Source organism: Pseudopipra pipra, chromosome 3 (genome assembly GCF_036250125.1).
Source record: "Pseudopipra pipra isolate bDixPip1 chromosome 3, bDixPip1.hap1, whole genome shotgun sequence".
Lineage (NCBI taxonomy): Eukaryota > Metazoa > Chordata > Aves > Passeriformes > Pipridae > Pseudopipra > Pseudopipra pipra.
In genome coordinates, this window is record NC_087551.1 from 43,345,795 (window position 1) to 43,370,857 (window position 25,063).

Genomic DNA, 25,063 nt, shown 5'->3' on the forward strand with positions numbered 1-25,063 from the left:
AACGTAGCTCGTCCCCGGCTGACGTTCCCGGAGACGGGAGCCTGGCGGCGGAGCGGAGCAGCCCGGCCCTCCTGGGTGCCAGCTCCCGCGCTCAGCGCTGACCACCCCCCCGGGGCGATGCTGCCCCTCCGCCCCGCGCTGCTGCCCAAGCGCTACCGCGGCGGCTCGGCTTCGCGCTCGCGGCCGGGCCGCGCGGCCGCCCGAGCGGCGGCGGCAGGAGCAGGAGGAGGAGGGCGTGGCGGCGGCGGCAGCAGCGGCGGCGGCGGCGGCGGCGGGTGCCCGGCGACGGTCCCGCGCGGCGGCGCCGGTCCGGTCCGGGTGCCGGTCCGGCGGCGCGGGCCGGGGTCGCCGCGGGCTGCCCGGAGGGGGGCGGAGCAGGAGCCGCCGCGTCCGTGCGCGCGCTGGCCGGTAGGGGCCGCTGTCGCCCCCCGCAGGGCGCGGGGGGGCGGGGCCGGCGGGCGCGGCGCGAGGCCCGGTCGCGCGGCGGCGGCGGCGGCGCTGCTCCTGGCCCAGCCGGCGGCGGCCATGGCGGCCGTGCTGTCCCCGCGCCTCTGCGACAGCGACCCCGCCACGCCCGGCGCGCAGTCCCTCAAGGTGAGAGCGGGCGGCGGCGGCCGTGGGGCTGCGGCGCTACAGCCGACCCGACGGGAGGCCTCGCGCCCCCGCCTGGGCGCTGAACCCCCCCTACCCCCCGCCCCGGGCTCGCTTCACGGCCGCCGGGGGAGCCGGGCGGCCTCCCGCGCCCGAAGTTCGGCTGAGGGCGCGGGTCCGGGGCTGGGTGCCCGGGGCTGCCCTGCTTCCGAAAAGTCCTTCGGCGCCTTTCCGGGGGCGGCGCGGTAGCGCCGCAGCCGGGAAAGTTTGGGTTCGGCCGCGGGCAGTTCCGCGTTGGCCCCGCCGGGCTGCACCGGCGCGTCCCAGGAACCGCGGGCACTTGTGGCGCCGAGTGCTCGCGACGCAGATCGAAACACGTCGCTCTTTGAAACACATCTCGGGTAGTTCAGGCTTCCCAGTCGAGTAATAAAGGATCGTTACGTCGATCTTATAATTAATAGACTTACCGGGAGTTCGGAACGTCACCTTTCCTAAGGAAATTTTAGGGGAGGAAGGGGCGTTTTTTTGGCAGCGTTTGACTTGTCATGTAAAGAAAGCCACAGAACTATCCCCTTTTTCTTTTTTTTTTCTTTTCTTTTTTTTTTTTTTGAACAGTAGGAGTCGTTGAACAGCAGCGTGTCTTAGATCGCACTGCCAGTGTTTTCAATTCTGCTAAGTCCTCTGCAACAAACTTACTCATGAGCTTGTGTGATTAAATTTGCTGAAGTTTTATCAAATAAGTAAACAAAATTGTAAGCGGAGGACATTCGTCTCTACTGTGGTATGGGTACTCATTGTTTTAACACTACAAGATTTAATAAAAGAAAAATTACGAAGTGAAAGTAGAAATTGATATGAGGCACTTCCACCAAACTGTCAGGTTGAGATCTATCTTTTAAAGACGTTTTGAAGTCTCTTGGTGGTTTTGGTATAGTAGAGCATTGCTTTGGTCCTGTCTAGCAGTTCAGAAGGTTTGGAGTGCATTAGTATTCTGTGTGGGAAGTAGGGATGAACTGCTGATGAGACACAGCTGTGTCAAAACATAGCGCAGTGTTGTTTTGATTGGGGACTGCTGCTTGGTTTGTCTACCTGAGTTTATACAGCAATGCTTGGAAATGGCGTTACTAGTAATATGAGTGGAGATGCTGCATGCCTAATTCTTTAAGGATGGCTGCATTAAGAAAACAGTTTAATTATATTTTGCTTTCCACTTTTTATTATTGTGTGAAAGATATTCTTCTTGCTCCTTAACAAGAAAGAAAATTTGTGAAGAATTGAGAAAAATGAGAAATAAACCAAAAATGTAGGATGGCCTGTCTTGATTATAGCATTGTGAAATGTTACATAACCAAAGTAATGTATTCTCATTTGCTGGAACATTTCTAAATTGATATTTCAAGTCCTATGATATGTAAAGCCTACTAGAATGAAAGACATTAGCAGACATAAACCTAATAATCATTCTTGGCATTATTAAGTAAGTAAGTATAATTGGGCTTGATCCATTTATTTCTGACAGGTTAATTCTACTTGCTTAAACTTTTCCTGGAAGTTATAAAATGCGATTCTTTCACGCTGCTCCACTTTAGAGATTCAACTACTTTAAAAAACTGTCTTGTTCTTGACTCTACTACCTGTAACAATAGGCAATTTACTTGGAGTTTTCTGCTTTTTGTATCTCAGTTTTGATCAGACAGGGTTGGTCACTAAATGCTTTGAGAGTTGTTGATGATGCAGGTAGGAATTGTATAGCATTGTTGGACAACAAAGCAGTGAAAAATTCAAGATCAACTGAGTCACTGGTCTTCTAGATTTTACAGAACTCTATGTTTTGTTTTGGTCCTTTTTTCTCTTCTTCACCCTTCATTCCCTTTCTTTATATAGATCTCCTGAAATCTGTACACCTGTACACCTGAGTGTTCCCTTGTAATAGCTTTGTTCTATATCTGTTGCAATATGAAGTCGAGTTTTTTCTTTCATTTTTTTTTCCTCACAAAACACAAGTCTTTGCTCCTTGCTGTAATGATACTTTTTGTAAACTGTATACCATTCCTTTAATTTTAACAGTATGCCTATAAACTCCTGCATTGCTTTCAATTATATTTTCCCTGATTTTTAAGCATCAGCTCTCAGCAAGGGTTTGGTGTTTTTGTTCTGCACTTGCAGTTTTTGAGAGCTAGTCTGATTAAGTTCCAGAGATAGTTTACATCAGGAATTATTGGTGGTCAGAGCTACAGCTCTGTCTATTCAGTCCACCAGTGCAACAGCTGAGGAACCACCTAACTCTACTTCTGTGCCAGCATGTCTTATGCAGCTGGTTTATAGCAAAGAATAATTTGCTGCATAAGTTGTCCTATGAGTTTTTTGGTAAGAGTACATAGAACAGCTCAGTAGTTCAGGTATATTTAAATTGTGGATTGCTTTGCAATATTTTTTGGTGTTTTACACCCTCTGCTGAATACTCTTAGTTTTTTAATATTTACCTTCATTTGCATTTCAGGATGACACAGAAGAAAATTCCAATGATGGCAGCCAACCATCCAAAAGACGGCGTATGGGCTCAGGGGACAGTTCTCGGAGCTGTGAAACTTCTAGTCAAGACCTTGGGTAATACCATTTTTTACAATTCTCACTTTTTTTATTGCAAGTTTTACTGTATTGTTCAATATGCTTAAGTAAAGCTCTTTCTTCTTTACTTTCATATTCTTCATACATTCTTCTTTCTGAATTGAGGCGATGTTCTATTAATAGCTGGCTGTCTTTTGCTCCCAGCATACTTTAAGGCATTTTATTTTAAAATGCTACAAAAATTGCTGTGTCCGATACAAAATCAGAAACATAGCTGACATGTTTTTAAACCATTGCATGCTTCTTGAGTGAATTTTGACACTGTAGTAGTTTCTTTTCCTGGTGTCCTCTCCACTATAATGGATATCACTTCCTTTATGTTCTGTCTCTTGACATGCTGATGAATGGTTATTTGGACATTTAAAGTGGTTATTTGGATGAATGGTATGTGAAGTTGGGTGTAACAAAGTAACTGGGTGTAACAAAGTGACTTTGAAATGGGTTAACAAGATGTAGTGTTCTGAAGCGCTTGTCCAACTTCATAGTTACTGTTTATTGACATATAAATAGGAATTATTGAATTTTTTGAAATGTAAGTATTACTCTTAAGGATTCTTGCGATTTGTTCTAACATTGTTCTTATATTTAGATATAGTTATTTTCCTGCTGAAAATTTGATAGAATACAAATGGCCACCAGATGAAACAGGAGAATACTATATGCTACAGGAGCAAGTCAGTGAATATTTGGGTGTAACTTCCTTTAAAAGAAAATATCCAGGTATTTATTTTTAAAGTTTTTCTTCTACAAAATTGTGTCTTTAAACAGATGCAGTCTGTGTCTCTTTGATTATAGCATGAGCCAACTGTTTAAAAAAAGACCTAGCAAAAGCATACTGGATTATATATGTTGTACTTTTTATTATTGTTACTGGTGTATTGCAAGTGTATCCTATGGTTTTTGAAATAATATAAGATTTTTTGGTATTGCCACTAAAAATTTGTAAAAAAGTCTGATTTGGGGATTATTAGATCAGCAAGTACCTTTTGAAAATAATCTCAATTTTATTTTTAAGTATTTTGTCGGTCATTTCTTACTATTTAACTATATATTCTGTTTCCTGAATTGTGGCAACTTTCCTACATTGTGGAAGAATTTTAAAACTAATTGTGGAGGTTCTAGTATTTGAGCCTTCATTATTCAAAATTGTTAAATCTGGAACTTCTATCATAGAATTTATTTTTAAAAGGCATAGTAAAATTAAAAAAGACTGTACTTTTAATGCTTGTTAATAATTACTGCATCTAAATTCATATATGTTTTCTTTAGTTTTCTGGCTATCAGAACTGCAGGGTACTCAAGAAAATTGACCATGTCCCTACACTGTGTATTAAATTTAAAATTATTTTATAAAATCACAGTATTTGTTGAAGTAGTAGTATAATACAGACTATCTGCCTGGAAACAAAATTGTCAAAATACTTTGACAGTGTTTATGGAGGAGTTTGAGTAACTGCACACAGTTTTATTGCTCTTTCTTGTTTTCTTTGGAGATTTAGAAAGGCGAGATCTGTCTCACAAGGAGAAACTCTACCTCAGAGAACTAAATGTTATCACAGAGACTCAATGCACACTAGGTAAGAAAACAAATTATTAAGAGTCCTTGTTACAGTATAAAAACTATGACACACAGAAAAAGAAGGTTCAGTTTGGTAGAGAAGAATTGCATCACTCTCAACTGAAAACATAAATTCTGAAATTAAAACTGGTTTATTATTAATTTGGTAAATTGGCCATGAAGTATCAATATTCCAGATTTATTATACAAAAATATATTTTGGATCTAATTACTTACAAGGGATTTTGCTAGCTGGTAAATTAACTTCTAGAACCTTTTTCTCCTAAGAAAGAGACCACCATAATTTTTCAAATAAAAAGTACATCAGTCTTGTTTTGCTGCATTGGTTGGAGCTCTTAAAGGGTCCCACTTCTATATTAGAGACAAGAAGAGTGTATATTAAGGCACTTTAATGTACTTGAAATGGAATGATGTAATTGAGGCTTACATTGAAAGAGCTTGAAGAATATTTTTCTTAACCCTGCTAATATATGTGGCTTGGACATGTTAGAGTTTAAATGATGCCTGCCACATTTTTTTCTGTATATCATGGGTAAATTTGTAAATGTAATGTCATTTTAAATACTAACAATCTTTTCTATACCACCTTTATTTCTCACCTGCCACCTCTGTATTTATTTGTTTTAACTTGACTATACAGACGAGACCATATCTAATTTTTATTAATAGAAGTAAAATCTTATATTCTGTCTCATATATTCAACAGAAATGTGTGCTGAGTCAACTATCCTTATTTTTAAGGTTATATTTATAACCAGTGGTAGTAACATAAGTCATTCCATTCCATTGTCTGTGTTTGGAGATTAGTTGTATTGGAACTTCTAGAAGAAGAGTTCTGCGTTGTGGCTGCAAACTGATGAGTTCTGACTTATGAACTTCAGATGCTTTAGTTGGGAGTCAGGAGTCAGTTTGCTGCTCTGAATTGCCCTCATGGTGATTCTTTCTTGATTTGTATGAGACGTTATGTAAACCTCGTAATTTCAGTAAAGGTTCTGCAGGTTGATTTGATCAGCATTGGAAACTGAAACTAACAGTTTACTAGGTCCCTTCTAGAACAAAGGTTCTGCCTCACTGTGGAGTTCTAAGTAGGTGGTTAAGTCAATCTGAAGGGGTCTGTAGCTGTAAGGAAGAAATGACATGAGCCTTGGCTCATTGGGTACAGGCAAAGTAGGTTGTTGTCTTTAGCTGCTCAAAAACTTGAGTTGGTTATTGTGGGATATAAATAACCTACACATGCTTTTGCCAGGCAGCATCATTATTGCTTTTATCTATTTTAGGTCTAACAGCTTTGCGTAGTGATGAAGTAATTGATCTTATGATTAAGGAATACCCTGCCAAACATGCTGAGTATTCTGTTATACTGCAAGAGAAAGAACGTCAGCGAATAACAGATCATTATAAAGAGTACTCTGTAAGTAATTAGCACATCAGTGCACCGCATCTGTAACACTGAGAGTGAGAAAAGGCTGTTCTCAAACTGATAGTGAAATGTATGCGGATTAATAAAATTGTTTTTATTCTAGCAAATGCAGCAGCAGAACACACAGAAAGTAGAAGCCAGTAAAGTTCCAGAATACATTAAAAAAGCTGCCAAGAAAGCTGCAGAATTCAACAGCAATTTAAACCGAGAGCGGATGGAAGAAAGAAGAGCCTATTTTGATTTACAGACTCATGTAGGCAGATTTAAATTTCTTACCAATGTTAACAGGTAGCTCCTTACTTGTTTTAGTAAAGTTGGTTTTCGTACCATTTTAACTTCTATCAAGGTTTTTGATTATTGTTTCAGTCATGTAGAGACTTACACAGTTTTACTCTTAAATGGGTAATAGTGCTAAAAATAATCTCAAATGTATTTAATCTGAAAACATTTTTAACTTGAAAATACTTGCCTGAGGAAGCTCTAAAAATATCAGTGTTATTTTATTATTATGTCTTTAATCTGATGGAAGAAGAATAAAACTAAGAGGGTTGTTTAGGTTACTAAGAAGCTTCTGTTGCTATTATATCTATGCATATAAATGGCTAATTCTTCTTTGGAATACCTCCAAAATTTTGCCAAAACAATACCTGAAGTAAAAAAGAAAACTATTTATTCTTTGAAAGAGTGTTGCTGTCAGTGTTATGCCCTTTTTTTCATTAGATGTTACATTATTTTTGTATTGCATATATTATATGCCTCTGTGACTGATAAAAAAAATTAGCTGGCATTTTGAAGCAGTACTGTTCTGCTTCTATACAGGCAGCAAAAATTTTCTCTGCAAATTATTACATGGCAGGCTATTGTGGAAATTTTACATCTTTCTGGTATTGACCCATGTTAGAGGCAAGATAGTGGATAATTAATTTTATTTCCTTCTGAGGGAAGGAAGGCTTCTATGTACGCTTCTCCTTTCCTTGTATTTGTATTATTAATGGAACTTTTTATACTGCAGTCTGGTTTCAGACTTAGATGGATGTGTTCTTTCAACCAGTATGGGCCAACAGTGATAATTCATGCTAAGGATGCCACACACAAAAGTTAACGTTTACTGTTTCAATTGCTAGATTTTAATATTAAAATTATTTTTCCTAGTATACTCTTTGAAGTAGTCTTATCTAATGTTCATTCAGTTCACTAGATACTTAGGGATTGGATTTAATAAATAATGCTCTTTTGTGAGTGGGACCTCTTCTGTTTTAATGAATTGAATTTCTCATGGAAGAACTCAGGTAGCTCTCCCAGTTCAATAAAACTGACTAGTTAAGAAATATTTGGGGGAATAGTTGGTGAGAAAGACTCAACAGTTTGTATGTGAAACAAAAATGTCATTGTTTTATATTAAACAATGCAGATTATCCAGGTGCCTCAAGGAAAATACAAAATCTTACCTACAGAGAGAACAAAGGTTAGTCCTTATCCAGTGGCTCTCATACCCGGCCAGTTCCAGGAGTACTACAAAAGGTATTTTAAAAGCATGCCAACTGCCAATTCTCTTGCACTTATCTCTTTTCTCTACATGTAGCAGATGGAAAACATTTCAGTGTCTTTACTGTAAGGTTTTGATTTAATTTTATGTTTGAGACACTTGCTAATCTTGGAAGATGCATAGTGTGACATTTTCTGTCAACAGCAGTCAGTAATGACTGCAAGAGTACTGTCTACCCTGATGTATTGCAGTGCCTAAGATTTGTCCTGCTCAGATATTTACCATGGTAAAAGGAGACATTGATTTCACTCCTGCCACCCTCACATATTTACTTATCATCTGCTTCTGCATGTGTACCAAGATTAATATTTCTGTGTCAAAGTGTTGTAGTGCTGGCTTGTGATCACATGTTTTCTGTGTGACAGTCTTGCTGTCCTTTTTTAAATTTTTAGAAACCCTTAAATTTTAAAAAAAACGTTGATTGGTCTTGTGGGATAGATTTGATGTTGGATTTGTGAGAAAGAAAGACATTGCAAGCTGGATCTTTACATTTCATGAAAAATGTGTCCTTGATGGTTTACATAAATTTAAGATATTACTAGTGGCATGCTACCATTGAACAGACACGTACTGATTTGAAGATTTTGTCGAAGTCTTACCATTGTACAACAGAGATGGTATTCATTCTGTACATGCTTGTTTTTTTTTAGAGAAGCTCTTCATTTACAAGTGCCTTGCTTGTTCCAGTGTGTGTTCGTACAGCCCACCCCAAATTTGCATGCTACAGGACATTCTTGAAGGACTTCAATTTTATTAAACTAATTGAATTAAAATTACTCTATATCATGTTTATTTTGCACTTTTAAGCTGCAAGTGAAACTGCTTATCCATCTCAGTGAAAGACACAACCTTTCAAAATGTACATCAGAATAGTATCCTATTTCTTACAATGCTTGTCATCAGCAGGAAGATGACTTTCACTTTTTTCTTAGTCTTTAAAAAGAAAAAGGGTAGAATATGGATGTTAAGCTGTATCTGGCTATAAGCAATGTGATTAGATCTTCGCATTCTTCTGAAATTATATTTTCATATGTATTTTTCCATTCTCCTTCAGTAATTAAGGAATTCAGATGAACAACTGTGTTCTTTCCTTATCTTTGGATGTATCTGTGTGCCCTGGGTTAAAACTCTACACATGCTATGTGGGCACTGTACATTTATAAACAAAATGTATGGTCTGTTGGGCATAGTAGCATGGGTTGGTTAAGAATTCGTAGTGGTTCCGTGGTCCCTTACACAGTTATGGAACATTGCAAATACACTCTCCTGTGTTCTCTCAATATCTGCTCTACAAAGAAGACAAGTACTAGATGGTATCACATTTGGGAGGACAAATTAGTATGTTTCCTGTGTTTTCAGAACTTCACATCTTTATGTGCCTTCCTGAAAAAAAAGAAGTGTTTCTTACTCTTTCTTATTGACATTCTGGTATACTGCATGATTTAATATTTTTGCATCAAGTACACGTGAATTAATTAATTTTATTTATTTAACTTTAGATACTCTCCAGATGAACTTCGTTACTTGCCATTAAACACAGCTCTATATGAACCTCCTTTGGATCCAGAGCTGCCTGCATTGGACAGTGATGGAGATTCAGATGATGCAGAGGAAGGGCGAGGTGATGAAAAACGGAAAACCAAAGGCAATTCGGTGAGATAAGCTGAAAGTCTTCTTGAACAAAATAGTACTTTCCCTTCACTTTTGTTAGTTTCACTAGTTTCTTAGTAGAACCTTTCAACATTTCCAAAATGAAAGGAGGACAATTTTGGTATTTTAGTTTATCACACTGCTCTCCAGCTTTCCACTTTGATCCATTTTTAAAGTAAGTGGAACAAATACTTGAAATTTCAGGCCCTTTCTTCAAATTCTTTTTTTTTTTTTTTAAGAAATCTTGAAGAAACTTCCCAATGCAGCTCTTCATTGTGCCCCTTTCCCCAAGGGGAAGTTGTTGCTAGCATTTCTGAAGAGAACGAACACCGTAGTTCAGGTCACAGTATGTTCTGCTGTTTAGAGTCCCACAGAGTCTGTCCCTAAAGCAGAGGTGTTTATAATCTCATAACTTTTTGTGACATAGGAGCAGGAAGTACTCAGTACAGAAACAATGACCTTATTTCAATTTAAAAAGAGGGTAAAAAGTGCTGGTTTTTTTGCTTAACAATACATCTTTAAACAGATATTTATGTTCTCTCTACTTACGCAAATGCAAAATTAAGCGTTAGCTGAAAGTTAAGGAAAACTTCCACATACCTACCTTGATAGTGTTTTAAATGCTCGAGAGCAGCTGAGCTTCAAATGAGTTCAGTGCAACTGAACCATTGGTGTATTGGCGTAGTTTGTATGTTGGTGACAACCACTTTCCAGAGGTTTAACCCTAATTTTAACAGCAATGGAATGTCACAGGTGCATTTACCAGTTTCTAGCTTGATTGATGGACATGTTTGATGGTGGGTATGTATAATTCTAAGTTTTGCCATGTAAATATTTATTTTGTTGGAATTTTGTAAATTTACTCATAACTAAAGAAGAAAGGAAGAGGTCAGCTTGTAGATTAACAGAGGAGAGAGGGCTATTAATACACTGCTTCTGCTTGCATTTTTTTTTAGAAGAAATTATCTAAACTTAGCATGTTAAATGTCAACTCAAAATTTTGGTTTAATCACACTCCAGCTGTTTTAAAGTTGGTCTTTAACCATTTTTTCTCAGTTTCCGTTTCCACTGACAGTCATTCGTGTTAATGGTAAAGAAAAGTAACTGGGCCAAGCAGACTATCCTTTGAGTTTTCATAGAAGTTCAGAAGTATTTTTTAGTGACAGAATGGAGAAGGAAAAATGTCCTTTAGTATGAAAAGTGTAGAAAAATGTGCAAAATTTATAATCAGATTCCTGTGAAATGGGTTTGGCTGTGGAAGCAGGGGTTCTTTGCTAGTCATTGAGGATGGGCATATAGTTCAGGAAAAACATCTGTTGAACACGGAGGTGGCTGTTGTCAGGCCTCTAAGTTTTGGGCTACCTACCATCTGTCAGATCTCCCTGGTGAGTCCTACACTAGGCTTTATACTTTTTCCTTTTTCACCCTCCCCATTGTTTGAAGTTGGTAGCAGTTTTCCTTTTCTGTAGTGTTTTAATGGGTCTGTCCTAAATAACCCTTCCCCTAAAATAATGGTGAAACAGAGCATTTCTTGTTGCCACATAGTTTGATTGGCTTTGGTGTTATACCCCTCCATTTGCCCTATGTCTGTTTTGGTTTTAGGCTGATTACTATTATGTTTGTACAGAGCATGTTTTACTGTAGGGCACCATTGTTATTTGGCCTCTTGGGTTTTATTGTAATAAATGTGAATAATCATGCTGCTTCCTTCTGGAGCTTTTTTGGAAGCCTTTATTAACACTTTTCTGAGAAAAGTCTTGTGCTGCTGCTCTTTATTATGCTTACATTGATCTCTCACCCTCTTTGAAACTCTTTTCCTCTTTCTTGCCTCCTCATTCCTCAAAAAAAAACAACCTTTAACTGCAACGTAAATCCTGTTGTTTGGTTCTGTATTAAATATGGAAATGTGTTTTGCTCTTGATGGCATTTTTCTGCTGCAGTCCAAATTAAATATTTAGATTGCTCCTGGTGAAAATAGTAGATGAGGGTGGCAGAAAAAAAACCTTCACATATTAAATTCAAGGCAGTGCTGTTTGGTAGTACACTTTAAATGCATGACAAGGGCACTTTTAACTTTTTGCTGGCCCTTTACTTTGTAAACAGCATCTTGCATATAATGGATTTCTTGCTGACTTAATGGAAAACGGTTCAAAGAATTACACTGTTGTGCTCTCCACACTGGTGCCAAGACCAACTGGAAAACAGGACTGCTGTTGCTGATGCCAATCTCTTAGCATGAGAAAAAATAGATAATGAATGTTGTGAGCAAAGGTGTTCTAGATTGTGATAAACCCTATGCTTTTGCAGAAGGAATGATGTACCCTTCTCTTACCTTAGTTGGCTCTAAGGGGCATACAAAAGACTTGTCTGTCTATCCAAAAAATAAAAAAATATAGCTATGGTATTTTTATTATAGGACAATTCGTCTGGCAATGTATCTGAAGGTGATTGCGCCACAGACAACCAGGAGGATTCTTTTCAGGGAAGACAAAAAACAAGAGACAAAAGTGCTACTCCAAGAAAAGATGGTTCCAAACGTTCTGTATTACCCAAATCAGTTCCTGGGTACAAGGTAGAAGAAAAAAGCCCCTGAATGAACTTTACTCACCAGCCTCTCCCTGAAGTATTTGGTTTTTTCAATAATATGGAACTTCTGCTTGCTGTACTTCACTCGCTGTTCTCCTGTTGTGTGCTCCATCTGTTCACTTCCTTATTTCCTTTTTGCTTGTATTTCATGTGGGGCTTTCTGTTACCTTAACTGTACAGTGGCCTCTCTTTTCTGTTAACTTCTTGGATTCCTAGGCAGTAACACTAGAAAAACCCATTGTGGATTTCACATTGGAAATCTACATCTTTCTGTCTGCCTTAACACAGCAGTCAAAAGTATGTGTCAGTTTAAAACTATCATTCACTATCCGTTTTTTTTTCCCTACTGTTTAGTTAGCAGTGCACCAAGAGACCAGTGCTGTAAAGTGCAGCTGTATGGCTGAACATATTGTTGTGACATTCATTTTAAATATAGCCTTTTATCCTGCGATGTTACGATGTATAACATGGAAGGCAAAAAGCTTACTACAGTTGTATAGGCAACACTACATAACCACTTTAACAGTATATGGAAAATAGCTTTTTATGTAGTTTTTACTATGTAGAAACATTTGTGGGCAATATACTTTTATCTAAGCTAAAAACTTTGTGAGGATGTTAAGACATTTCAGCTGTCAAGCAGTGGTTGCCGAACCTAAGACCCAAATCCCAAGTATTCCTGTGTAATAATTTCAGAAATTAAGATAAAAATAAGATTAGGGTAAAAATAAGATTAACGTTAAAATAAAAATACTTTTCAGGAGAAATGGGAATTGACATGCATTATTTATATGTTATTATTCTGCATACTGAGAAAGGATCTGAATAATCCTGTAACACTTTCAAAGCACATAATTATCTAGTCCTCTTCCACTGAGAGAAAATTTTCCACTGACTTATGTGGGAAAAGGAATAGACCCATAGAGAGGGAATACACTACGTTAAGATAGGCTTGGTTATTTAACAGTCAGGAATACTTGTTGAGACTTACAGGGCAAGGAACACTTTTGTCAGTGACAAGTTTGTACATGTGGAGACACAGTCTCAGCAAAAGTGAACTGTTGATGGCTTGCATTTTATATTTATAAATATTTACTATCTATATTTACCAAGTTAATAGTAAATAAACTATAACTTACATTAAGAAGCTAATTTCCAGCAAGAATTGGACAGCTTTGATAAATTTTCTCTACATACACTATCTTTACAAGTTCATAGCAGACAGCAAGCTCCAGTTGCATTTTCTCTTTTCAGGAACTTACTAAGAAATATGTGAACTATGGAGATTTAGACTGTGATTACCATATGTATATTTTTTTATATGTAACTTTGCAAGATGTTGTAGACACGGAATGCATATTCATATTCCCATGAACATGAAATCCAAAGATGGAACCTGAAATTTTGCTTTAGCTTTGTTTAACTTGACATTAGAGACTGTGTGCCACTGATTTACAGAAGTTTCGTCTAGCTGTGAGATGCTCAAGTGTTTAATTAGTCCAGTCTATTTAATGGCCTTATGAATGCATAAAGAGAGAATTAATGGAGCAGAACTTTCATCAAAGTTCTGAACTTCTAATTGCAGAAGAGCAATGGTAGTATACAGCATTGCATTTTGAAAATGGATTCATGTAACAATTATTAATTGATTCAAAATCACCAATTCTGTTAGTAACAAGGTCTTGCTGTAAACTTACAGTGCCAGATCTTTGCAATGTCAGCATACCCTGCCTGCATCAGCCATCTGATAAGTCAGAGGTGGTGATGTTGTGTTGGAAGGGTGAGAGGATTGGCTTTCTTTTTTGTGGGAATGTTTGAAAGCTTGCAATAAGCCAAATTACATGAGCTGTTTTAACTGGTAAGACAGAATGATTCTTGTTTGTGAGTCTATAAAAATACCGGATAACTATATACCTACCGTATGTGCCTAAATGTTAAGGCACTTTGAGCTGAAGGCTTAACTAATTTAAAATGTTTTCCCTGTGAATTCTAAGTCTTTATAATACTTTTGTTCTGTATTGTTCTCTAATATTGGACTATTTTTGTAGAACAGTTAATTTTTTGGTTACATGTAGTTAAAATTGAAGGATAATTGCTATGGCGTTAGCATACATATGTATAATTAATAGCCACATTATTAGTATTACAGGATTCCATACATTTCCACTGAGTTATTTTTGAGTAAAAAAATACTGTATTTTATATGGCGTCTTTTTTATTGTCAGTTCTTTAACAAAGAACAATTAGCATGTGTTTTACATTTTGTCATGTTACAAGTAGCGAGTCTTTGTTGCTGCAGGACTGACTACTACAATTGCACACACAGGGTACTGTTAAAAGTACAGATTTTTTGCACATAAAACTGAAATGTATTGAGAATCTATATTTTGCAACACTTCCGTTTTGGGTCACTGCATATGAAAATGTAATGCTTTGCATTCAGAATAGCATGTTATAAGAATGGTGTAGTTGGAAAGCTGACTTTGAGAGCTGCAGCACAGCAGCGTGGAAGTGAAAACTTACAGAACAGGCAGTCATTGTTTTGACCTTGCATTCATTTTCTCTCCCATCCTTATCCCAATAAGATGAGGGCATAGAAAGCAAAATTTACTCCTAATGAAATGGGATATTGTGACTTCCCATTTAGGTTTGACAGATGTTTTTTATAGCATTTCTAAAAGCCATTTATGGTGGTAGAATTGAGCTGGTTTGAAATATAAATAGTCTTTTTTTTTTTTTTTTGTAAATATACTTCCATACTGTTGGAACTTCATTATTACTAGGCTGTGATTTTCATGCCCCCTAACATGCACAGTATCTAATGAATACAATTTAGTGAAGTAAGACTAGATGGAAGCATTGTTAATAAATGCATCTACATCAATGTCTATCTTGAGAGTTACGTTTATCAGAGTGTGAACTGCACATACCCTAACACAGGTACAGTGCTCACTTTCGTTTGCCTGGAGAACCAAGGGAGTGTGCTGTTGTATATTAAAGGCAGTAAATAAAATACAAATCTAGAAAAATACAAAGCTAGAAGTCTGATTAGAACTTGCTATTCTAGAAAGGCTTGGTTTTCCTAGATATAGATTGAAACACAATTAAAAAAAAAATAGAATATAGCCTAAACAATAGAAGGGTAAATGCTGCCACACTGATGAGGTTTAAGCATGTGCCACTTTTGTTGGGAGGAGCAGGGTATAAAGGTATATATGTAGGACGCATAGTATAGTTAACAGTAAAAGAGTTTGTATGTGGTTTTGCCTCCATTATATTTATTATTTTGTAGAGATGTTTGTGAATGTTAGACTTCTTTTATTGTTTTATTATATTTATGTATAAAACAGGTTGACTTTGCTTTTTTAAAATAAATAAGCAAAAAAAAGTGTCTATGAATGCCTCTGTCATCTTTTGAAGGAAGTTACCTATAAACATCTGGTGTGGTAGTTTGCTTTCTTGAATAAAACTCTTTAGATCAGACAATTTGAAGTAGGCTGTAGCCATTTTTGACATAAAAATCAGATTGAAAACTTCAGAAAACTTGAAGCATTGTATCCTGACGACTCTAACAGTGAGTCAAGATTTTAATTATCTCACTAGGTGCCAGGAAAAACTGGCTTGAGAAATAAACACATTTTAAGATAAGTTGTATTGCAAAAGATCTCAGTAATTATTTTTAAATATATATATATATTTGTGTTTTCACTTTTTAAATTTACTTTAAACCGCATTCTTCTCTCGATGTGTATTTGGTAGTTGACTGGGATCCTTCTTGCTTACTGACAAGCTGTTTAGAAGAGGATATGCCTTCAGCTCTCTCTACTAGCTGTGTCTACGCAGCACCATTGTTTTTAAAACACTGGCATTAGTCAGTTTAACATCAGTGAGCACTGCATTAAGTGTAAACTACATTTGTCACTAATGTCGTTATGCAGTGGTCAAAGCTCAACAACACAACTACTGCCATGTTTCTGAAATTTGTAATGCCGTGCTTCTTCCTCAGTGGGATAAAACTGTTGGTGTATCTCTGGAGCTGGGACACAGAATAGACACACGTAGACAAATGTTCCCCATTGTAACAGCCTGCTATTTCTCTTACCTTTTAAATGGATCTCATGGACCCAGACACATTCCACATGATCACTTAGAAAAATTATGCATGTAAATCTGTAGTTAAATGCAAGGCTCTGTTTCTTATAGTGATTATGAGTGGATACAAGAAGGAATAGTAAAAGAGAGAGCTCTGTATGGGATAGCTAACCAGATAATTTGAAGCTAGATAGAAAAAAATCAAGTTTATTACTTTTGTAATTAATTTTCTCTATTTAGGGACAAATGTAATGCAAATAAATTGTATATAATTTCCTCCATAAACAGGAAATCCACATGGAAGTTCATAATGTAGTATTCTATATTGGAAAAAACTTAGTGAAATTTTTCATCCTGTCATGTTTAGTTTACATTGAGGAGCATGTCAGCTGATGAATTCATGGGAAGAAGCAAGTACATGATTTTGATACAGTTTGATTTATATATAACTCACTATGTATGACAAATGGAAAATTTTATGTACTTAATGTATGATTTTTTTTTCAGTGCCGCTGCTTGTCAGTTATTGTCACGTGTTTTAAGGTTCACACATCCTAACAGTTTATTAATTTTAATAGTTAAGGAGATAGATGACATTTCCTGTTGAATCTGTAAATTCTTCTGGAATAAATTTATAGCCCTCTTCTACCCTTCCAGCCAAAGGTCATTCCAAATGCTATATGTGGAATTTGTCTGAAGGGTAAGGACTCCAACAAGAAAGGAAAAGCTGAAGCTCTTATACATTGCTCCCAGTGTGACAACAGTGGTAAGTATCTGCATACACTCAGTGGATTCCTAAGGGAGTTTGTTTGACAGATCTTTTTGTGGACATATTGAGTGTCCTACACATGTGCAGCAACAGTTCAGTTGCCTTTTCTGTCCTTCATTAAGACTCCATCTCTCTTCCATGTTGTATGTAGTAGCACACTGTGGGATCTCACCAGGAGGTGAGCTAAGCTTCAGCTTTGGTAAAAGCAAAGAGTGTAACTAATTTTAAATTTCATTTCAGACATAAAAATAATAATACTGGTTTTAATCTAGGCCACCCTTCTTGCCTTGATATGACCCCGGAGCTTGTTGCTATGATTAAGACTTATCCTTGGCAATGTATGGAGTGTAAAACGTGCATTATATGTGGGCAGCCTCACCATGAAGAAGAAATGATGTTCTGTGACGTATGTGACCGTGGTTATCACACTTTTTGTGTGGGGCTTGACGCTATCCCTTCAGGTAATCAAGGAAGAGTTACTTGTTCCCTTCACACCTCCTCTGAGTCCTGGGTGCTCTCTCTCAACATTAATCCATGCACTGCTTTTGAAAGAATAGTTTAAAACAAGTGTGAAGGGTAGCAGTAAGAAATACTGTAGGAAAGCATTCATACTGTAGGACCTGATTTTTTTAATATGCTTTATTTCTGTATATTTGGTTGTGCACAGTTTAACCTGGCAATTCCTGTATAGGAAATATAATGGGCTTTTACAACATAAACCAAACAGGCTCACTCAGAACTATTTTTTTTCCATATCCATAGAACACTGAGGGTAATTACCTCTTTTAATGAAAGAAACTTGTAAAAGAGACTGTATTGCTGCATATTGCTAGTGCGTAGCTTTCACATTAATTGTTGGTGCAGCTGTTTCAGCTTCTAAATTCAAAAGTAGTTTCAATATTTGTAAACACCTCTTTAAACCCTTTCCTTCCCTTTTTTACTTAAACATCAAAGCTCTAACTGAAGTACCTCTATGGCAGGCAGGCAGCCTGTACCTTTAAATTACCCAGTCACTCATATCATCTCGCTAACTCAAGGCTGTAGAAAGAAAATAACAGGTGCTATTGTTGCTTTACATGTAATACTAAATCCATGGTAAGTAAGTTTATGAATAAGTATTCTGTGGCAGTGACAGTATGCCCTGGACAGTACTTCAAAAATGCTGTACAGTCCCATTTAGGGAAGCACTGGTGCTAGCTGTCACTTTAGTACAGGTTCTGTGGTTGATTTCACTTTCAGGCTGACTTAAGAATGTAAACAAAATAAATCATATGTCTAAAATCCTATAAAATTACCAAGGCAGCCTTTATGATTCCAGCTGTTGTAATATAAACAGTTAAATGCCTCCCCAACTGCCATTCATTTCTGCTCTGGTTAACTTCCCATAACCTTGAACTATAGTCATTCACCTGAAAATATAACTGGCAAACTTGAGCATTGTTTGTCAAGTCTTATCTAATAACCACCTCCTTAGCAGTGCTGACACTTCTTGAGGTCCACAAGGATTTGTGTAGCCAGTGGTTACATGTAAGGGGTCTGCAAGGGAGCACGAATTGTATATGCTGCTTTATAGAAAAGATGCTTAATTTTAAAGAAACGCACTGGTTTTTTGCATTAAAGGAAGTACTGCAAATAGATAAGCACCTATTAGAATAATGAAAGGTGCATAATTAGATGAGTAACAAACTTAGTTTCCCAATAATTGATAACTTTCTTTTCTTAGGTCGCTGGATTTGTGATTGTTGTCAAAAAGACCCTCCTGTACCCAGAAGAGGAGGAAGAAGGGGGAAAAACAGCAAAGAGGGCTAAAAAAACCCCAAAAACTTGCTCTCCAAAACTTAAATGCACAAATTAAAGTGATACTTTGGTGCTATTTAATCAACCACTCTTAGAGGAACAATACCACTTTTTTTTTTCTTTTTAACAAATAAACTTTTAAATTTGTCTATATAATTATTTCTTTGTGATAAATGTCACTAATCATGTCCTGTCAGATGTTGAGATAGACAAAACAAATTTCCACTCCGAAAGAGAAGTCTTTCAGTAATGAAATTTAAATTGTATATCCACCACTTGTATAAAATTATAGTAATGTACTTGTTTATTTTAGTGCACTCATCAGTAAGCTCCATGAAGAGAAAACTACAGAGCATTTTAAATATACTCTACTTGCATAGCAACTGGTTATTTTGAAAGACTCAACCAAAGAAAAAATATTCCTGGGAAAAGTAACTTTAGAGGAAGAATGGGTATGACATGACCTTCTGACAGTGTACTGCAAATTCCTTTCAGCAGAAATTTTCTTTGCAAGCTAATGACTTATGCATAAAGATGTGCTAAAAAAAAGAGATCAATCACAAAAAGCTATAAAGGGAAGTGTAAGAAAGCACCCCTCAAGTTTGAGATACTATATGCTGTGTTGTTTTTAACGAGACATGGAGATGTCATACTGACAAGTAACAACAGCTGAAGGCTCCCTCTCACTACAGTAACAGCAAAGAAGCAACATGCACTTCATTCAGGTCATGGATTTGCAGTGGCGATGAGTGACTGGATAGATCTCTGCTTGACAGATGGTTGATGTCATGCAGAGCACACACAGCCAAAATACAGACCACCTATCCCCTTAGGTGATTGTTTTCTCCTTCCTTTGCCCTAGGCTCCTCAACTTGATGAATACACTCAAACCCATTGCTAGTTAGTTTTAGTGGAGATACTTGCTTGAAAAGCAGCAGGTTTTATTTTTAAATATGCTCTAAATTGAGGATATTTGGGGGGGGACTGAAGTACAGGAGTTTATTTCATTTTTCTTTATAAAAAACAATAGAAAATACTGAATTGGAGTTGATCTTTCTAAGCACCTATTTAAAAGTGAAGTTAACAAGATCCCAACTATACATTCATTTTTAAGCCCTGATCTCTGAAGAGCACTGCAAATACTGTGCTTGTTGCTCATTTTACATATAGGGGAGGATTTACAATATAAAATTAAATATGGCTTTTTCTCCCCGCCTCCTTTCTGGTTTAGGAAATGTAACCTGAATACCTCTTCAGGAAACATAACAAAGAGTATTAAATATTACAGCATGTCATTGATACTCAATTTCACAGGCTGAAGTGTGACTTAGTCCAGTATGTATCAATTTAAAAAAGAATTTCAAGTATTAATTTCAAGATTCCAATAAGTATAGTCCAGAAAACAGACTCCTCATCCTGAGATTCATCTTCTGTAGACTGTGAGTATTTCTGGTTTGCCTCCATCTCCTCAGGGTTATAAGAAGCCTCACCAAATGGGTACTGTACAACTGTTCGATCGTAGTACACTTTCATTTCAAACTCGCTCTCCAGGTGAGAGGGATGGCCGTAAATCCCTATTCCCACGGGGCGGCGGAAGTGTGCAGGCACATGGACCATGTCCTGGCCACAGGTTACAGACTGTAACTCGTACTCATCAAAGCTGGGGTGAAGTGTCACATCAGATACATACAAGTCTGCGTCACCTTTTAAACTTCGCATCTGAAGGACTATCTTTCCCTCGTGATTTAGTCTCAAATAGCTGTAGTTTCCAGCTCCAATCTGACCTTGAACAACATGAAGAAGAATCCATTCCTCAGGTACATCCTCTTCCTCAAAGGCATTTACAAGTAGTACTTGAGCTGTCACACATATTATCAGGACTTTTCTCCAGTGTGCTGCCATGGTCTTAAGTTGTACTTGGACTCTTCCTGTGTCCCGTTTGCTACCTTGTGAATACAAAACACAAATCAGATTTAAGTATATCCCTTCTTGGCAGGAATTGATTTTTTTTTTAATTTTGGATTTTTATGAATCCTCTCTAGCCCATACCAAGTTAAACAACTTCAATTAAGTGTCTTCATTAACTTTTATTTTTTAATAGTAACAAAAACTAGTGCTAAGATTCAAAGTTCTGAATCAGATTGAAAATGGCCTGAATTCCGTAAAGTTAAACAGAAATTAATCAAGCCAGTGCTCTTTCATACAGAACTGACACAGAGACTTTAGTTTCATTCTACCTGCATACCTGACAAATCTGACAGGTAACCAGAAGGGATAAAACCCAATAATTATTTTAACTTCAGTTTAAAAAAAACTAAAACAAAACAGTTAAAAAAAGGAAGGCTTTTACATGCTTGGAGAAGCTTAACTTTTTATAAGGTATTTAGGACATCCTGTTTGTTTCTTCCATCCTCTCACCTCAACTTCAAAAGACAGTAAAGGTGTAAATCTGGATGTGCACATGAAGCAGTAGGCATTCTGACTTGCACTGGGAATGGAGTTAGAAAGAAAAACATTATCTAATGAGGTAATACATTAATTTATGATTCTGCTGTGTGGCTTGTTTCCAGGGCCAAATTCAGCTTACTGTCCCTGAAAAAAATGCATTTACTTTCAAGATTTTGTTACCCTACAAACACCCAGCCCTTTACAGCACTCGCTTACAGAAGAGAAGGCTGAAAGTACTGGGGCAAGGGGAAGATAAAAATGACTGCTGCAAGATCAAACCTCCTATACCCTTTTCCCTCCTAGCTGCACAGTCCCAGTTGGGCTGCCTGAGCGTGCCTGCCACACTGCAGTCCTCTGAACAGCTGTGGTCAGTCTGTGCATGCAAAGCAGCAACCTCCCTTCCAAAGTATATAGCTGACTGAATCTGGCGTGCAAATCACAGGAACCACAATCCTACACACGTTCAAGTTTAAGATGAAGATTCTCATCCCCTCATTCCTTCCATAAGGACACTACAAATATCTTAAATGTGAAAGCTGCCTGTAAGTTGCTTTGTACCCTGCTAGCATCTAAACAAACTGCATTACTTCCACTGAGATGTCACTTAAACCTTAGAGGTCTTACTATTAAACAGATCTACGGGGAAAAAAAATGTACAGCTATTTCTGTAGTTCCAAGTTTTCTGCCCCAGAGGCCTCTCTACTGCAAAGCCACAATTCTGCAAAGCCAGCACAAAAGACGGAGGCTCAGCATTCGCAGAACCTGCCAGACTCACAAAACTCCCTCAACAGCGACAGGAAAGGACAGTCTTTTGTCTCCCCGTATCAGGGAGCTTACTCTCTACCACTTTTACATCAAAGTAGCGATGAAATATCTGAGCGGAGGCACAGCAGGACCTCCACATCTGAGCAGAAAATAATTAAAGTTATCTAGGGACGAACGAAAGCGTCCTGGCGCTGGCGCAGCGCTCGGGAGGAGTGGCGATTCCAGGAGACCTTGGACAGAGCCAGGAACGAGCACCTCTGCCGGCCCCGGCTCGCCCCCGCCTCCCCGCGGGCGGGACACCTTCCGGGGGCAGTGGCGGCTCCGGGGGGCGCGGGGCGGCCCCGGCGGTGGTCTCGGCGTCACCCCGCCGGCCAGGGGCTTGGGCACGGCTCACCTCCGACCTGCCGCGGGGCTCCGGCGACGGCGAGGCCGCGGCCAAGGCGAGGAAGACCAGCGAGGGCTCCGAGGACGTGCGGCAGCGCAGCGCGGCCGGGGCGCCGCGGGGAAGCCCCTCCCCGGGGCGGGGGCCCGCCCCTGGGCAGCGCGGCGGCCGGGAGGAGGCTGGCGCTGAGGAGCCGGCGGGCAGGGCGGGACGCCGCGCCCCCTTGCGCGCTCCGGGGGCCGCTCGGGTGCGCCCCGGCGAGCGCGGCCCGGGGCAGCGGGCGGGGGTCGCTGGGGGCAGGTGGAGCCTCCGCGCCGTCCCCCGATCGCCGCCAGTACCGCTGGCGCTCCCAGCCCGCCTCGGGCACCGGCCGCCGCCCTGCTATCGCGAGAGCTGGCGGTGGGGCGGGGCCACGCGGGGCTCCTGAATGCAGGGCCGGGGCGGGCGAACGGGGAGGCACCGGCGGTGTCCGAATGCGGGCGGTGTGCTGCGCCACGCTCAGCGGTCTTCACAATGAAAGCCTAAAATTGGAGAAATTAACTTTAGCTGCACTGAAATGGGACGCAATGTGCTTGCCGGGGCATGTGTGTCCCTGCAGGAGTTAGTGACAGTTTGTTTGGCTGTCGGCCTAAACCTGGCCTGAGATCACGGAACAGAAGAGCACTGCGAAGAGAGAAAAAAATTAAAACAAAATATTGCTTTTCACAGAATCAGAGAATGGGTCAGGTTGGGAGGGACCACAGTGGGTCATCTGGTCCAACCTCCCTGCTCAAGCAGGGTCATCCCAGAGTACATGGCACAGGATTGCATCCAGACGGTTCTTGAATATTTCCAGTGAGGTAAACTCTACAACTTCTCTGGGCAATCTGTTCTGATGTGCAGTTACCCAAACGGTAACGATCTTCCTCACATCGAGGTGGAACTTCCTGTGCATCAGTTTCTGCCTGTTGTCTGTTGTCCTACTGAATACCCCTTGATTTCATTGATTTCAACAGATACTTTGACCTGGCTGAGCTTCTTAAAATCATAAGCAAGAATGAAGGATTGAAATGAAAAAAAAATCTGCATGAAGTGCTTTGCGTTCTGGAAGATTCAAGAGAATCTGTGTATGTACCCCAGGGGCCCTGTATTAACTGAGTTAATGTTCTGTCTTCAAAGCCCTCCAATTTCATAAAACCCACGTAACTTGTTCTGTTCATTCCTACCTCAAACAAATGGGCTGCATAAACCTGCCAGATGCAGATTCTCATAAATTTCATCTTTTCAAAAATCAATTTCAATCTTATAAACAGACTACTGCTTAAAACATTAAAATATTAAAGCTGCTAAACCTAATTTTTAAAGTTCTTCTTACAATGATTGAATATTGAGACCAATAGAAATATACTGTTGGACACAAAAGCATGATGTGGTAAAGGACTACTATTTCCCTAAAATGCCCTAAAATTGCAACAGTCTCTCATTTTCCACACGGCTGTCAGTTCCAATTGACATGGGTGGGTACCCAGGATGTGGGAACGTGCTGGAGCCAAGATCCTTTAGGCATTGTTTTGCGTAGAAACAGGGCATCACCAGGAGGTGTTTCATGGGGGTGTGGTGAGGTAAAAAATTCTCTTTGCACACTCAGACATCATTAATGTTCTCATAAAACTGTTGCCTTGTTCCAACAGGGCAGAAATCTGCTGCCTGTTATGGTGCTGGATGAGTGGCATCTTGGCCACTGAGAAGCAACAGCACCTACTGGAAGGGTGAAAAGCAGTGATGGTCTGAATTGGACTCCATCAGATTGATGTTACTGGCTCAGGGTTCAGCTGCAGGAAAGCAGTTGGTGATCTAACTGCTGTTGGATCAGTCAAGAAATCAGTTCAAGATCTCTGATGCTTCCTTGGATTGCTACTAGTTCCCTACTTGTTACGGACAGTAAGACGTTGGAAGTATTATATCTATAAGCATTAAAGATGCAAATGAATTATGGTGAAAATTGTAAAAAAGCATACTAAACTGCCTAGAAGCAGTTACAGAGACACAACATATTTCAGAACAAGTTCTTTAATACTCATGGGGGTTGTTTGCCTGGCAGAACAACACCTTTTTTTCTGTGTCAGCGTTTGTCTTTCTTTACTGATGACTAAACTGTCATAACACATTCATGACTGTATCACTCATGAAAAATTGTCACCAGCAATAAAATGTTCTCTAGTATTTCCAGCCATGAGTCACAGTTCAGAAAATCATTGTCATGTGCAGTGCATTGAGTTACCTCTGTGCAGCTGGTGCTCAATACAGTGGCTTTACCCAAATTCACATGCAGACACAAAAGAGAATTTGGACTGGACTGGTACTTTCTCCAGGCAAAAGTAACACAAGGAGATTGTTTTCTCAATGATAATATATATATTAGATGCCCATATAGGGCAAAAATGCTCATAGTCCTAATTATAGATACAATAAGATATTCCTGTAGAAAGTATCTGTTTGAAATGCAATTGAAGTAGATATTGAGTTCACAGATTGATCTACATCAAAATGGTTTAAGTTGGTGCAGATCACACGCTTGATCATAAAATCATAACCTGGGGGTTGAAAGGGGTCTCCAAAGTCCTCCAGTCCAACTTCCTGTTCAAAACAGTTCTAATTAAATCTGTTTGCTCAGAACCATGTCCATTTGACTCCTGGACAACTCCAGGGATAGAGACTCTTAAGAAACTTGTTCTGATATTCAACCACCATCATGGTATTAAAAAAAATTGCTGACATCCAATTGGATTTTCACAAGTTCCAGCTTATCGCTGAGTGCCTCTGAGAAAAGT

General features: G+C 39.2%; 2 protein-coding genes across 7 annotated transcripts; one reads left to right on the top strand and one right to left on the bottom strand.

Moving 5' to 3' along the window:
• On the top strand, positions 1 to 18,814 carry PHF10 (PHD finger protein 10). Of its 4 annotated transcripts, none has more exons than XM_064648894.1 (12): positions 2 to 594; positions 3,092 to 3,198; positions 3,809 to 3,939; positions 4,719 to 4,796; positions 6,076 to 6,209; positions 6,322 to 6,471; positions 7,630 to 7,739; positions 9,264 to 9,417; positions 11,831 to 11,986; positions 16,750 to 16,858; positions 17,134 to 17,322; positions 18,585 to 18,814. In XM_064648894.1, exons 1-12 carry the CDS (start codon positions 118 to 120, stop codon positions 18,668 to 18,670), a joined length of 1,881 nt encoding a protein of 626 aa, XP_064504964.1. In that variant the 5' UTR covers positions 2 to 117; the 3' UTR covers positions 18,671 to 18,814. The 4 variants fall into 4 exon arrangements, with proteins under 4 accessions (XP_064504965.1, XP_064504964.1, XP_064504963.1 ...); XM_064648893.1 differs by having other exon boundaries at positions 8 to 594; positions 4,713 to 4,796; XM_064648895.1 differs by lacking the exon at positions 11,831 to 11,986 and having other exon boundaries at positions 1 to 594; positions 4,713 to 4,796.
• C3H6orf120 (chromosome 3 C6orf120 homolog) lies at positions 14,191 to 23,102 on the bottom strand. Of its 3 annotated transcripts, XM_064648898.1 has the most exons (3): positions 22,266 to 22,390; positions 21,077 to 21,146; positions 14,191 to 20,604 (listed from the first exon to the last, which is right to left on the bottom strand). In XM_064648898.1, exon 3 carries the CDS (start codon positions 20,558 to 20,560, stop codon positions 20,006 to 20,008), a length of 555 nt encoding a protein of 184 aa, XP_064504968.1. In that variant the 5' UTR covers positions 20,561 to 20,604; positions 21,077 to 21,146; positions 22,266 to 22,390; the 3' UTR covers positions 14,191 to 20,005. The 3 variants fall into 3 exon arrangements, with proteins under 3 accessions (XP_064504968.1, XP_064504967.1, XP_064504969.1); XM_064648897.1 differs by lacking the exons at positions 21,077 to 21,146; positions 22,266 to 22,390 and adding an exon at positions 23,015 to 23,102; XM_064648899.1 differs by lacking the exon at positions 21,077 to 21,146 and having other exon boundaries at positions 22,266 to 22,397.
• Positions 23,103 to 25,063: the final 1,961 nt, after the last annotated feature.

Bases quoted from the DNA above. Each gene is read 5' to 3' on its own strand.
- PHF10 (XM_064648893.1), top strand. From the start codon at position 118: ATGCTGCCCCTCCGCCCCGCGCTGCTGCCCAAGCGCTACCGCGGCGGC. The intron at 7,740-9,263 runs GTATTTTAAAAG...ATTTAACTTTAG, and splicing joins TTCCAGGAGTACTACAAAAG to ATACTCTCCAGATGAACTTC. The intron at 11,987-16,749 runs GTAGAAGAAAAA...CTACCCTTCCAG, and splicing joins AATCAGTTCCTGGGTACAAG to CCAAAGGTCATTCCAAATGC.
- C3H6orf120 (XM_064648897.1), bottom strand. From the start codon at position 23,063: ATGCAATCCTGTGCCATGTACTCTGGGATGACCCTGCTTGAGCAGGGA. The intron at 20,605-23,014 runs GTTGGACCAGAT...TGTATTCACAAG, and splicing joins GACCCTGCTTGAGCAGGGAG to GTAGCAAACGGGACACAGGA.